The sequence below is a fragment of the Engystomops pustulosus genome, chromosome 2 (genome assembly GCF_040894005.1).
Source record: "Engystomops pustulosus chromosome 2, aEngPut4.maternal, whole genome shotgun sequence".
Classification (NCBI taxonomy): domain Eukaryota; kingdom Metazoa; phylum Chordata; class Amphibia; order Anura; family Leptodactylidae; genus Engystomops; species Engystomops pustulosus.
Window position 1 is genome coordinate 8,629,897 of NC_092412.1, and position 14,639 is coordinate 8,644,535.

Consider the following 14,639-nt stretch of genomic DNA (forward strand, 5'->3'; position numbering starts at 1 on the left):
AAATCCTGTCAGATAGGCCTCCACATCGTCCTCTGCTGTCATCTTTGTCATGGCTTTGCGGACCTCTTTCCTGGGGTCATTCACAGTCATCGTTGGGACAGTCCTGTGCTGAGCAGTTGCCAGGGCTATCACCTGCTGGAGCAGCTGTTGCTGCACTGCAATTGCCTTCTCATGCCTTTTCTGTTGCTGCATGTTGGCCTGCTGCTGACCCACTATGGTTTGTTGCTGAGCCGCCATAGCCTGTTGCTGCTGCACATTGGACTGGACAAGCTGCTTTATTAACTCTTCCATGGCTGTGGCTTGCAGCTTCAGCGCTGTCGACATTCAGGACATGCAACTAGTGTGTACTTCACTGCACTTTGCCCACTACAATCCACCATGTGTGGGGAATTGCTCTGGTCGATGCCTTGTAGCAGTGCAGGAAGCAGGGACACACGCAGGGTTAAAGTCCAAATCAAGTGTTTTAGTCACACTTCTTTGTCAAAACACAAATTCAACCTTGGCTTAGGCAAATACAAACTACAAAATAAATCCTGCCCGGCTGGGCACTGCCTAATACAATAACAGCACCTAACTATACATGTACCAGGCTGCCTGGCACACGCTCTTGGCCAGCACTAGTACAGGAGGCAATCAGTTACCTTTGCTGTGTGAACATGGTCCAGCCTTCAGCTCTGCAGGTAGTGCCTCACCTACTGCTTCTGGCCTGCAGACTAAATCAGGCTCTAACGAGGTCTGTGACCCGCACCTGTGGGCTATACAAAAGCCCAGGACCGAAGCCCGGGTGGAGTAGGAGTCCCACTACCAGCCTACCCCTACTCCATAATAAGCAGTACGGACATTACCAATGTGTCTATGCTAGCGAGGCCAACGCAGACCAAACAGACTATTCCTGCTTACTATATGTCTGCATTAACCCTTGGTTTACTGCAGACAAATCCAGGGCTTTTACCACGTACTTTTTGTCTGTCTGTAGGGCAGATAGCGGTTCTCCCACATGACACCTCCCACTTTCTCACAGTGTCTACATCATGTATCGTGAATATTGTTTCATTTAAGTCCATCTAATCTTCTCTGTTCTTCGACGCATTTCTATTGTTAGGATATGATGCGTTCAGATTTAGGGCGGGCAAGAATGGATTGGCTGGTAAAAAACACATAATAGAAATAAAACTTTAAATAAAAGAGAATCGTTCTGGATCTTCCGACTGAGAACCTTACAACCAGCTGGTCTAACCGAAGTTATCGAGTCCACGTAATTGCACGAAACAATAATATCTCGTCAGAAATATATCTTTTAATTCATGTATTGACCTTTTATATATATACACTTGCATTTTATGTATAAAAAAAAGATTGTTCGTATATTTTTACAAAACATATTTTTTATAAAATTCCTTTTCTTTTTCCGTACCTTAAACATATTAATTCGTGTAGGTCTTATACTTAGATGAATTGGTTCTACACACAATAAAGTTGTAACTCCATTGACAAAATAAAATAAAAAAACGAAAAAAATTCTCAAAGACAAGATATGTGATTAGTCGCAGATACCTGTCAATCAAGTGTTCGTAAAAACCGGTCGTAACTGCCAATCAGATGTCATTTCCCTTTAGATTTGTATAAAACATGGGGTTTTTAAATATAAGCTTATTTAATGCCTGAAGAAGATCCTAGTACAGGATCGAAACGCGTTGCAAGCCAATAAAGACATCGCCTTTTAAAACTTACATGAAGTGTATGAGGCGCCAGTCCTTACGACTCCGAAAAGAACCTTCCTCGTGCTTTGATCCCAAAACTTTGAAAATTGTAATTTTTTTAAACATTTTTCCAAAATTATTGAATTTTTACCCCCCCAAAAAGTAACTGATCAGCAAAATGATACAACTAACGTAGAATACAATGTCTCACTAGACAACAATTTTAAAATCACAGGAATATGTTTGAAAAGTTATTACCGCAGGAAGAGACACTGGTCAAATTGTTTTAAAAAAGGACTGAGCCTTAACGTACAGACAGGCTGCGTCCTAAAGGGGTTCACAAGATTTGGTTCCTAGGAAAAACCTTTACCACATTCATTACATAGAAATGGCTTTCCCGCTGCGTGTCTTTTGTAACGTCTAATAAGAACTGAATTCCAGCGAAAACGTTTCCCACATTCATTACATGACAATGGCTTCTCCCCTGTGTGAGTTCTCTGGTGTAGGACAAGATGTGATTTTTGTGTAAAGCCTTTCCCACATTTAGAACATAAAAATGACTTTTCTCCTGTGTGAATTCCCTGATGTTTAACGAGATTTTTTTTGTAAATAAAACATTTGCCACATTCAGTGCATGAAAATGGCTTCTTCTCGGTGTGAGTTCTCTGGTGTAGAACAAGATGTGATTTTTGTGTAAAGCCTTTCCCACATTCAGTGCATGAAAATGACTTTTCTCCTGTGTGAATTCTCTGATGTTTAACCAGATTTGCTTTGTAAGTAAAACATTTGCCACATTCAGGACATGAAAATGGCCTCTCCCCTGTGTGAATTCTCTGATGGTGAACAAGATATGATTTGTGGAAAAAATATTTCCCACATTCATTACATGAATACAATTTTTCACCTGTGTGAGTTCTCTGGTGTTGAATAAGTTGCGATTTCTGACTGAAGCTTTTCCCACATTCACTACATAAAAATGGCTTCTCCCCTGTGTGAGTTCTCTGGTGTACAGCAAGAACTGATTTGTTAGCAAAATAATTGCCACATTCAGTACATAAAACCTGTTTTTCCCCTGTGTGACTTTTCTGGTGATGAACTAGATGTGATTTAAAAGTAAACCATTTCCCACATTCAGGACATGAAAACCGTTTTTCAGCTTTGTGAGCTCTCTGATGTTGAAGAAGATATGATCTCTGACTGAAACTTTTCCCACATTCAGTACATGAAAACAGTTTGTCCCCTGTGTGAATTCTCTGGTGTCGAACAAGAATGGATTTGTTAGTAAAAAATGTGCCACATTCAGTACATGAAAATGGCTTCTCCCCTGTGTGACTTCTCTGGTGTTGAATAAGATGCGATTTAAAAGTGAAACATTTCCCACAATCAGTACATGAAAACCGTTTTTCCCCTGTGTGAGTTCTCCGATGTTGAAGAAGATGTGATTTCTGACTGAAACGTTTCCCACACTTACGACATGAAAACAGCTTCTGCCCTGTGTGAATTATCTGGTGTCGACCAAGATGTGATTTGTTACTGAAAGATTGTCCACATTCAGTACATGAAAATGGCTTCTCCCCTGTGTGACTTCTCTGGTGTTCAATAAAATGTGATTTAAAAGCAAAACATTTTCCACATTCTGTACATGAAACCCGTTTGTCCTCTGTGTGAATTCTCTGGTGTCGAACAAGATGTAATTTTTTAGTGAAAAATTTGCCACATTCAGTACATGAAAATGGCTTCTCCCCTGTGTGACTTCTCTGGTGTTGAATAAGATTAGATTTTTTAGTAAAACATTTCCCACATTCAGTACATGAAAATGACTTCTGATGATTTGGCTTCTCCTCTGTGGAAATATTAGACTGATTATCTTCTAAATCACTACAAGGAGATGAGGAGGGATGTCCATGGGAAGCACTTGTACTTTCATCATCTGAAATATACAGGTAAGAAATACCTGAGTGAAGTTGGTCCCCCCCACCAAGTTCAAATCTAGCAAAATTGGTGTCAAACGTTTGTGCTACATTTGTGCTGCTTAAATTTTTGTTTGTGCTGCTTGTATTTCAAAGATATTAATGAAACTGTAAAGGTAAAAAAGGTCAGCAAGCCAAAGGTTAACCAAATCAAACAAAACTGACCTCAAGCGTTTGTGCTACGTTTGTGCAGCAAAAGTTTTTGTTTGTGCCGCTATCGTTTTTAATGTACGTTTCATTTTTTTCCCAGAGGTCATCAGAGTTCATTCCTTCCAAAGTACAATGTGTTTGCTAGCTCCCTCTGGGGATCAGCCGAGAGAAATGTCAATAGGTTTTTTTTTTTAACAGTTCATCCTAAACACCTTTACTTATGTAAACACCTAAACATACCTTAAAAACTATAGCTGCACAAACGTTTGAGACCACTTTAGTTTGATTCAGTTAATGTGTGTGTGGGGGGGGGGGCTGGCTGACCTTTTGATTTTTAGAATTTAGTTAATATCTTCAAAACAAACCCAGCACAAACAAATATTTGAGTAGCACAAACGTAGCAGAATCAATTGGCACCAGTTTTGTTTGATTTAGGTAATGTGGGGGGGGGGGGGCTGATTGACCTCTGTTGACCTCTAGAAACTTTTATTAATATCTTAAAAACGATAGCAGCACAAACCAGCACAAACGTTTGCCACAAGGTGGGGGGGGGGGGCAACGTCACTCAGCAGCTGTAAGAAATCAATATTGTGAGTTTCCCTTTTCCCAGGTTCCGGCAGATATAAAGGGAGGGGTCAGGAATATACTGTTATCTGAGGGTAACGAGCCCTGGTCAGGAGAAGTCCTGGAGATGATGTGTGAATAGTAGAGTAGAAGGTTTAGTGAGGATTATGGATTAGGAGTGGATGGGGTTTGGCTGATCAGAGAAGATGATTGTTCTAGGGGTTTTGAAGGATGGGGGTGACAGATAGAGGATTACAGGAAGAAGGAACAAGACCAGCAGTAGGAAGTTGAAGGTAGAAAATAATTGGCTGTGATACAAAGCAGAGATAAGATTAATGAATTAATCCCGCACGTGCATAAGAGGGGCTGGAAAGTCCAGGCCTGAGGTAATAGTGGTGTTGTCGTAGTCAGATATGGCAGAGAGAAGATAATGAGGTGAGTTATATTAGTGGTGTTGTCGTAGTCAGATATGGCAGAGAGAAGATGGGTGAGGTGAGATATATTAGTGGTGTTGTCGTAGTCAGATATGGCAAAGAGAAGATGGGGGAGGTGAGATATATTAGTGGTGTTGTCGTAGTCAGATATGGCAGAGAGAAGATGGGGGAGGTGAGATATATTAGTGGTGTTGTCGTAGTCAGATATGGCAGAGAGAAGATAATGAGGTGAGATATATTAGTGGTGTTGTCGTAGTCAGATATGGCAGAGAGAAGATGGATGAGGTGAGATATATTAGTGGTGTTGTCGTAGTCAGATATGGCAGAGAGAGGATGGGTGAGGTGAGATATATTAGTGGTGTTGTCGTAGTCAGATATGGCAGAGAGAAGATGGATGAGGTGAGATATATTAGTGGTGTTGTCGTAGTCAGATATGGCAAAGAGAAGATGGGTGAGGTGAGATATATTAGTGGTGTTGTCGTAGTCAGATATGGCAGAGAGAAGATGGGTGAGGTGAGATATATTAGTGGTGTTGTTGTAGTCAGATATGGCAGAGAGAAGATGGATGAGGTGAGATATATTAGTGGTGTTGTAGTCAGATATTGCAGAGAGAAGATAATGAGGTGAGATATATTAGTGGTGTTGTCGTAGTCAGATATGGCAGAGAGAAGATGGGTGAGGTGAGATATATTAGTGGTGTTGTAGTCAGATATTGCAGAGAGAAGATAATGAGGTGAGATATATTAGTGGTGTTGTCGTAGTCAGATATGGCAGAGAGAAGATGGGCGAGGTGAGATATATTAGTGGTGTTGTCGTAGTCAGATATGGCAGAGAGAAGATAATGAGGTGAGATATATTAGTGGTGTTGTCGTAGTCAGATATGGCAGAGAGAAGATGGATGAGGTGAGATATATTAGTGGTGTTGTCGTAGTCAGATATGGCAGAGAGAGGATGGGTGAGGTGAGATATATTAGTGGTGTTGTCGTAGTCAGATATGGCAGAGAGAAGATGGATGGGGTGAGATATATTAGTGGTGTTGTTGTAGTCAGATATGGCAGAGAGAAGATGGATGGGGTGAGATATATTAGTGGTGTTGTTGTAGTCAGATATGGCAGAGAGAAGATGGATGAGGTGAGATATATTAGTGGTGTTGTAGTCAGATATTGCAGAGAGAAGATAATGAGGTGAGATATATTAGTGGTGTTGTCGTAAGTCAGATATGGCAGAGAGAAGATGGGTGAGGTGAGATATATTAGTGGTGTTGTAGTCAGATATTGCAGAGAGAAGATAATGAGGTGAGATATATTAGTGGTGTTGTCGTAGTCAGATATGGCAGAGAGAAGATGGGCGAGGTGAGTTATATTAGTGGTGTTGTCGTAGTCAGATATGGCAGAGAGAAGATAATGAGGTGAGATATATTAGTGATGTTGTCGTAGTCAGATATGGCAGAGAGAAGATGGATGAGGTGAGATATATTAGTGGTGTTGTCATAGTCAGATATGGCAGAGAGAAGATGGGTGAGCTGAGATATATTAGTGGTGTTGTCGTAGTCAGATATGTCAGAGAGAAGATGGATGAGGTGAGATATATTAGTGGTGGTGTCGTAGTCAGATATGGCAGAGAGAAGATGGGTGAGGCGAGATATATTAGTGGTGTTGTCATAGTCAGATATGGCAGAGAGAAGATGGGTGAGGTGAGATATATTAGTAGTGTTGTCATAGTCAGATATGGCAGAGAGAAGATAATGAGGTGAGGTATATTAGTGGTGTTGTCATAGTCAGATATGGCAGAGAAGATGGATGAGGTGAGATATATTAGTGGTGTTGTCGTAGTCAGATATGGCAGAGAGAAGATGGATGAGGTGAGATATATTAGTGGTGTTGTAGTCAGATATTGCAGAGAGAAGATGGATGAGGTGAGATATATTAGTGGTGTTGTCGTAGTCAGATATGGCAGAGAGAAGATGGATGAGGTGAGATATATTAGTGGTGTTGTCGTAGTCAGATATGGCAGAGAGAAGATGGATGAGGTGAGATATATTAGTGGCGTTGTCATAGTCAGATATGGCAGAGAAGATGTATGAGGTGAGATATATTAGTGGTGTTGTCGTAGTCAGATATGGCAGAGAGAAGATGGGTGATGTGAGTTATATTAGTGGTGTTGTCGTAGTCAGATATGTCAGAGAGAAGATGGGTGAGGTGAGATATATTAGTGATGTTGTCGTAGTCAGATATGGCAGAGAGAAGATGGGTGAGGTGAGATATATTAGTGGTGTTGTAGTCAGATATGGCAGAGAGAAGATAATGAGGTGAGATATATTAGTGGTGTTGTCATAGTCAGATATGGCAGAGAGAAGATGGATGAGGTGAGATATATTAGTGGTGTTGTCGTAGTCAGATATGACAGAGAGAGGATGGATGAGGTGAGATATATTAGTTGTGTTGTCGTAGTCAGATATGGCAGAGAGAAGATGGATGAGGTGAGATATATTAGTGGTGTTGTCGTAGTCAGATATGTCAGAGAGAAGATAATGAGGTGAGATATATTAGTGGTGTTGTAGTCAGATATGGCAGAGAGAAGATGGGTGAGGTGAGATATATTAGTGGTGTCGTAGTCAGATATGGCAGAGAGAAGATAATGAGGTGAGATATATTAGTGGTGTTGTCGTAGTCAGATATGGCAGAGAAGATGGATGAGGTGAGATATATTAGTGGTGTTGTCGTAGTCAGATATGGCAGAGAGAAGATGGATGAGGTGAGATATATTAGTGGTGTTGTCGTAGTCAGATATGGCAGAGAGAAGATGGATGAGGTGAGATATATTAGTGGTGTTGTCGTAGTCAGATATGGCAGAGAGAAGATGGATGAGGTGAGATATATTAGTGGTGTTGTAGTCAGATATGGCAGAGAGAAGATGGATGAGGTGAGTTATATTAGTGGTGTTGTCGTAGTCAGATATGGCAGAGAGAAGATGGATGAGGTGAGATATATTAGTGGTGTTGTCGTAGTCAGATATGGCAGAGAGAAGATGGATGAGGTGAGATATATTAGTGGTGTTGTAGTCAGATATGGCAGAGAGAAGATGGATGAGGTGAGTTATATTAGTGGTGTTGTCGTAGTCAGATATGGCAGAGAGAAGATGGATGAGGTGAGTTATATTAGTGGTTTTGTCGTAGTCAGATATGGCAGAGAGAAGATGGATGAGGTGAGATATATTAGTGGTGTTGTCGTAGTCAGATATGGCAGAGAGAAGATGGATGAGGTGAGATATATTAGTGGTGTCGTAGTCAGATATGGCAGAGAGAAGATGGATGAGGTGAGATATATTAGTGGTGTTGTCGTAGTCAGATATGGCAGAGAGAAGATAGATGAGGTGAGATATATTAGTGGTGTTGTCGTAGTCAGATATGGCAGAGAGAGGATGGATGAGGTGAGATATATTAGTGGTGTTGTCGTAGTCAGATATGGCAGAGAGAAGATGGATGAGGTGAGTTATATTAGTGGTTTTGTCGTAGTCAGATATGGCAGAGAGAGGATGGGTGAGGTGAGTTATATTAGTGGTGTTGTCGTAGTCAGATATGGCAGAGAGAGGATGGATGAGGTGAGATATATTAGTGGTGTTGTCGTAGTCAGATATGGCAGAGAGAAGATGGGTGAGGTGAGTTATATTAGTGGTGGTGTCGTAGTCAGATATGGCAGAGAGAAGATAATGAGGTGAGATATATTAGTGGTGTCGTAGTCAGATATGGCAGAGAGAAGATGGATGAGGTGAGATATATTAGTGGTGTTGTAGTCAGATATGGCAGAGAGAGGATGGGTGAGGTGAGATATATTAGTGGTGTTGTTGTAGTCAGATATGGCAGAGAGAAGATGGGTGAGCTGAGATATATTAGTGATGTTGTCGTAGTCAGATATGGCAGAGAGAAGATGGATGAGGTGATATATATTAGTGGTGTTGTCGTAGTCAGATATGGCAGAGAGAGGATGGATGAGGTGAGTTATATTAGTGGTGTTGTCGTAGTCAGATATGGCAGAGAGAGGATGGGTGAGGTGAGTTATATTAGTGGTGTTGTCGTAGTCAGATATGGCAGAGAGAGGTTAGAGAGTATCGGAGGTCATGGATGTCCCGGTGTCTGAGGTTCTTACGGCCACAGAGACGTCATCCTGTTTTCTATTTCCAAAAATTGCCAAGAGCCTTATGAAGCCATCGCTCTCTATCTGGGGCTGGAGATGTAGAGTGACCTGACCCCTGGATGTGACCTCTCCCTGCAATGTATAAGGGAAGAATAACCCACAAGATACATGAAAGGCTCTTACCCTCCTCTGTCACTGATGAGGGGATTTCCTCTCCGCTCCTCCTTCCACCACAACTTTCCTGGAAAGATCCAACATGAAGGACATGAGAAAACAAGGAAATGTCTCCAGAGATTCTCTTATATCCAAGTGATGGACAGAAACCTCCAGAACCAGGAACTAAGGGGAATAATCTCCTGCAGGAGGAGACGGGATCCACATTCACGCCAATATTTTACACATCAACATCAATGTTCCGGTTATATTACTGCATAACCCGATGTGACCCGATCCTGAGGTGGAGACTCATGGACACCAGGGACAAGATTATTCACTTCTCCTGCTCTTCTACCATTTATAGTTATGTCCGACCAACATCTCCCCATAGACCCTCCATCCACTGCTGCTGGAGAAGGTAAGTAGCTTCATTACATCCATCTATAGAGGATTCACAGGAACCTCAGCTCCATCTACCTGATGATCCAGTGGGACGTTCTCCTCCGGCTCCTCTTTAGTATCTTGGGAATCTTCAGGACTGGGACATCTCTCTGGTTCCTCTTTAATATCTCGGGAATCTTCAGGACTGGGACATCTCTCTGGTTCCTCTTTAATATCTCGGGAATCTTCAGGACTGGGACATCTCTCTGGTTCCTCTTTGATATCTCGGGAATCTCCAGGACTGGGACATCTCTCTGGTTCCTCTTTGACATCTCGGGAATCTCCAGGACTGGGACATCTCTCTGGTTCCTGTGTAATATCTCGGGAATCTCCAGGACTGGGACATCTCTCTGGTTCCTCTTTAATATCTCGGGAATCTCCAGGACTGGGACATCTCTCTGGTTCCTGTGTAATATCCCGGGAATCTCCAGGACTGGGACATCTCTCTGGTTCCTGTGTAATATCCCGGGAATCTTCAGGACTGGGACATCTCTCTGGTTCCTGTGTAATATCTCGGGAATCTCCAGGACTGGGACATCTCTCTGGTGGATTTCTCTGACTGGATCCATCTATAGGAAATATACACAGTGACTGATACATTGTCTATATGTGATGATGAGATGATGGAGGAGGTGACCTCACAGCTGCTCTGTCCTCTATAATCAGGAAGGTCTCCTCTTACCTGGTGATGTGAGGGGCTGGTGGTCCTCCATCATGATGTCCTTGTACTGGTCCTTGTGTCCTTCTATATACTCCCACTCCTCCATGGAGAAATAGACAGTGACGTCCTGACACCTTATAGGAACCTGACACCCACAATGACACAGTCATCACCCAGACCCCTCCCTTGTGTTATTGTACAATGTCCCAGCATTCCCGGCAGCGCTCACCTCTCCGCTCAGCAGCTCAGTGATCCTGGAGGTAAGTTCTAGGATCTTCTGCTCATGTATCAGTGAATGAGGTGGAGGCTCGGTGATGGGGCTCTGGGTCCATCCTCCTGACACACGGGGGGTCACACACTCACCAGACGACTTCTTCACTACTGTGTAATCCTGTGTATGGGGAGACACTGATCACTACATAGATCCTAAGAATCCTTCACCTCTCCAGTCATTTCCCGCTGTTATTCCTAGAGATAAGAGCCGTGTCCTGGGAGACTCTCACCTCTCCGGTTATCAAGGAGATCATCTCCAGGGTGAGCTCCAGGATCCTGGCCGCCATCTGCTCTCTGTCCTTCTCCCGGATCCCTGGGGGATCATTGATGGAAAGGATCATCTTTAGGAGAAACCTCTGGGAGTCCTGGATCTATAGAACCTGAGGAAACATGAGAAGAACTAAGAGCAAACTCTATACGTATCATCCCCTGCATTATTCATTCTGACCAGACGGGCTTTATGCCCAAGAAATCGACCTCTATCAATATCCGGAGATTGCTACTCAGTCTACAGTTCCCCGCAGACAACACCGGTCAGAGAGCAGTTTTAACACTAGATACCGCTAAGGCCTTTGATAGCGTGGAATGGCAATATCTTTGGGAGGTCATGCGGGTGATTTTATATCAAGGGTAAAAGTATTATATTCTGCACCCAGAGCGAGGATAAGGGCAAATGGAGAATTGCCCGAGTGGCTTCCCCTTACTAGGGGTACACGACAAGGTAGCCCTCTGTCACCCATGCTGTTCTCCATCGCCATAGAGCCATTAGCAGCGGCAGTGAGGCTGCCTCCGGATATTGAAGGGTTTCGATATGGCCAGTTACACAATAAAATAGCGCTGTACGCGGACGATGCCTTACTGTTCCTGGGAGACACCGGGCCCTCTTTGGCCTATTAGGCCTTACTGTTAATTGGCATAAGTCGGCCTTGATGGCCGTGGATCGATTGGATGGTGCCTTGGCGCGATTGGTGACTCCCATATCAGTGGTTTCTAGATTTAGATATTTGGGGATTGAGGTCTCTCCATGGGACTTTGAAGAACTTAAGTTGACGCCGCTTCTTACGTAAATAAGAACCAAGATAGCAGCTTGGTGGAAGCTTCCCTAGATGGTGATAGGCCGCCTGAACCTTGTAAAGATGGTGGTGATGCCCCAGCTGCTGTACGCCCTGCACAACGCCCGATATGGCTACCGCTTAATAGGTTTCATAGGATAAATGCCCTAATAAGGGATTTGGTGTGGGGGTGGAAACATTGCAGCACTCAAAGACGAATGGGGGGGATTAGCCCCCCCCAATCCATGGCTTTACTATCTGGCAGCACAGCTCCAATGCCTACGGGGGTGGGGGGCTGACAGAATGGTTGGGGTCTCAGCAGGGATGGTTAGCTACTATTTAGGTACCACGAGGCTACTCATGACCTTGGATGGGGGGGGGGCTTCTGCTGGGAAACTGATTGACTTCCGACAATGAAGCTTATTCACACCCTATAGGGGAAAGTGAAGCAGATCAGAGGGGTTACAGGCCATACAGAATATACCCCTTTATGGGATAATGGGACTCCTGGGGAATTTGCCAAAATGGAGGACAGCGAGTATTGGATTTCGGTGGGCCTGTCCCAGCTATGCGAGGAGGGTAGCATTAAACCATTTCAGCAACTGCAGGAGGAGCTATCGTTACCGCACAGCAGCTTCTACAGGTATCTGCAGGTGCGCCACGCATTAGATGCACCAAAGCCACTAACTCCCTTACAGATCAGGAAGGATCCAATTATCCGATGTGTGGCCAGTGCGACCCATCTACCAGGACTGATATCCTTGGTGTACCGTCTTTTATTGGATACATTTTTGGACAGTCATCCCTTTAGGGTCAGGCAGAAGTGGGAAAGGGATGTAGGTGACATCACGGATGACCAATGAGAGGGGATACTGGAGGCGATCCCGTCTATGTCCATCAGGGTATTGGGTAGACTGTCTCAAGTCTATATTTCACACCGCGCCTACTGTACGCCTAAACTATTGCATGATGTAGGTATCCGTCCCGATGACAAGTGCCCAAAGTGTGAGGAAGCTCCCGCAGATATGGCTCACATGTTGTGGACCTGCACACATCTGTCATCCTATTGGTCCGGAGTGCTGGATCTTCTGGATAAGGTTCTTTCCACACATTTGCCGAGGAACATACTGCGGTGCGTGGTGGCTGCATGGAGTTGACTAAGAGACGTAAAACGGCTGTTGGTCGCCTACTATTGGTTGCGTGAAAGACAATCGCGGGCCGCTGGATACAGGCAGTATCGCCCACCGAGGCGGAAGTCCTCACAAAAGCGAATGGGCTGTTGCTAAACGAACGTGCGGGATATCCAAAAAAGGGGGAAACCGGTGAAATTTGAGAAATTGTGGAGTGAGTGGTTGGATACACCGGGACTGGCATCACAAGCATTGCTGAGGGGTGGGATTAGCATGGGGGGCACGAATGTCGGGGTATGAATGATTCTGTGGGTCTGGTAACGTGCTGAATAACAATGACCAGACAAGCTCCATCCCAGAATTGCAGAAGGTGAAGCTTTCAGGGGCCGGAACCAGGGGGGGGGGGGGTTGTTTTTTCCCAATTGTGGGCACTGTTGACTCTGTATTGTTTGCCTTAAAATGTAAAAATCAATAAAGATCAATCTGATTTAAAAGACAAAAGAGCAAACTCTATATGAAGCAATTGTGTCCATGACATGTGTGATGTGCCAGATGGGGATTCTCCAGACACTGGAGGGGAGGTCACTGGACTGAGGGAGGAGTGATGGCGCTGGACTGTGCCGCTCCTCACTGATAGCACATACTGGACCCCACATGGAGGGACCTGGAGCATGCTGGGAGTTGTAGTCCCTCCATATAGTATGTGTGCTCCTGGAGCATGCTGGGTGTTGTAGTCCCTCCATATAGTATGTGTGCTCCTGGAGCATGCTGGGAGTTGTAGTCCCTCTGTATAGTGTGTGTGCTCCTGGAGCATGCTGGGAGTTGTAGTCCCTCCATATAGTGTGTGTGCTCCTGGAGCATGCTGGGAGTTGTAGTCCCTCCATATAGTGTGTGTGCTCCTGGAGCATGCTGGGCGTTGTAGTCCCTCCATATAGTGTATGTGTGCTCCTGGAGCATGCTGGGAGTTGTAATCCCTCAATATAGTGTGTGTGCTCCTGGAGCATGCTGGGAGTTGTAGTCCCTCCATATAGTGTGTGTGCTCCTGGAGCATGCTGGGAGTTGTAGTCCCTCCATATAGTGTGTGCGCTCCTGGAGCATGCTGGGAGGTGTAGTCCCTCCATATAGTGTGTGCGCTCCTGGAGCATGCTGGGAGTTGTAGTCCCTCCATATAGTGTGTGTGCTCCTGGAGCATGCTGGGAGTTGTAGTCCCTCCATATAGTGTGTGTGCTCCTGGAGCATGCTGGGAGTTGTAGTCCCTCCAAATAGTGTGTGTGCTCCTGGAGCATGCTGGGAGTTGTAATCCCTCAATATAGTGTGTGTGCTCCTGGAGCATGCTGGGAGTTGTATTCCCTCCATATAGTGTGTGCGCTCCTGGAGCATGCTGGGAGTTGTAGTCCCTCCATATAGTGTGTGTGCTCCTGGAGCATGCTGGGAGTTGTAGTCCCTCCATATAGTGTGTGTGCTCCTGGAGCATGCTGGGAGTTGTAATCCCTCAATATAGTGTGTGTGCTCCTGGAGCATGCTGGGAGTTGTAGCCCCTCCATATAGTGTGTGCGCTCCTGGAGCATGCTGGGAGTTGTAGTTTCTCCATACAGTGTGTGTGCTCTTGGAGCATGCTGGGAGTTGTAGTCCCTCCATATAGTGTGTGTGCTCCTGGAGCATGCTGGGAGGTGTAGTCCCTCCATATAGTGTGTGTGCTCCTGGAGCATTCTGGGAGTTGTAGTCCCTCCATATAGTGTGTGTGATCCTGGAGCATGCTGGGAGTTGTAGTCCCTCCTCTGGTCACTTACCTCTTCTCTCCTCAGTGCAGGACACTCTCTATCTCACACACTTCCTCATACACTAGTCATGTGACCCAGGGAATGTGATGTCACTGTAGGGGCGGGACCTCCAGGGTGTAGATGTGTAGAGATGAGGACCTTTGATGATGTCAGTTTAGGGGGCGGGGCACGGAGGTGTCATGTGATCACTAGTG

The 14,639-nt window shown here is 44.7% G+C and overlaps 1 protein-coding gene across 1 annotated transcript in view; it reads right to left on the bottom strand.

The window, feature by feature from the left end:
* Positions 1-673: 673 nt before the first annotated feature.
* LOC140116867 (uncharacterized) overlaps positions 674-14,639 on the bottom strand; it is a 97,752-nt gene continuing 83,786 nt past the window's right edge. The window contains exon 3 of the mRNA XM_072133303.1: positions 674-3,630. Coding sequence (XP_071989404.1) covers positions 2,054-3,630 — 1,577 coding nt within the window. The 3' untranslated portion in view covers positions 674-2,053. The remainder of the gene's footprint in view (positions 3,631-14,639) is intronic.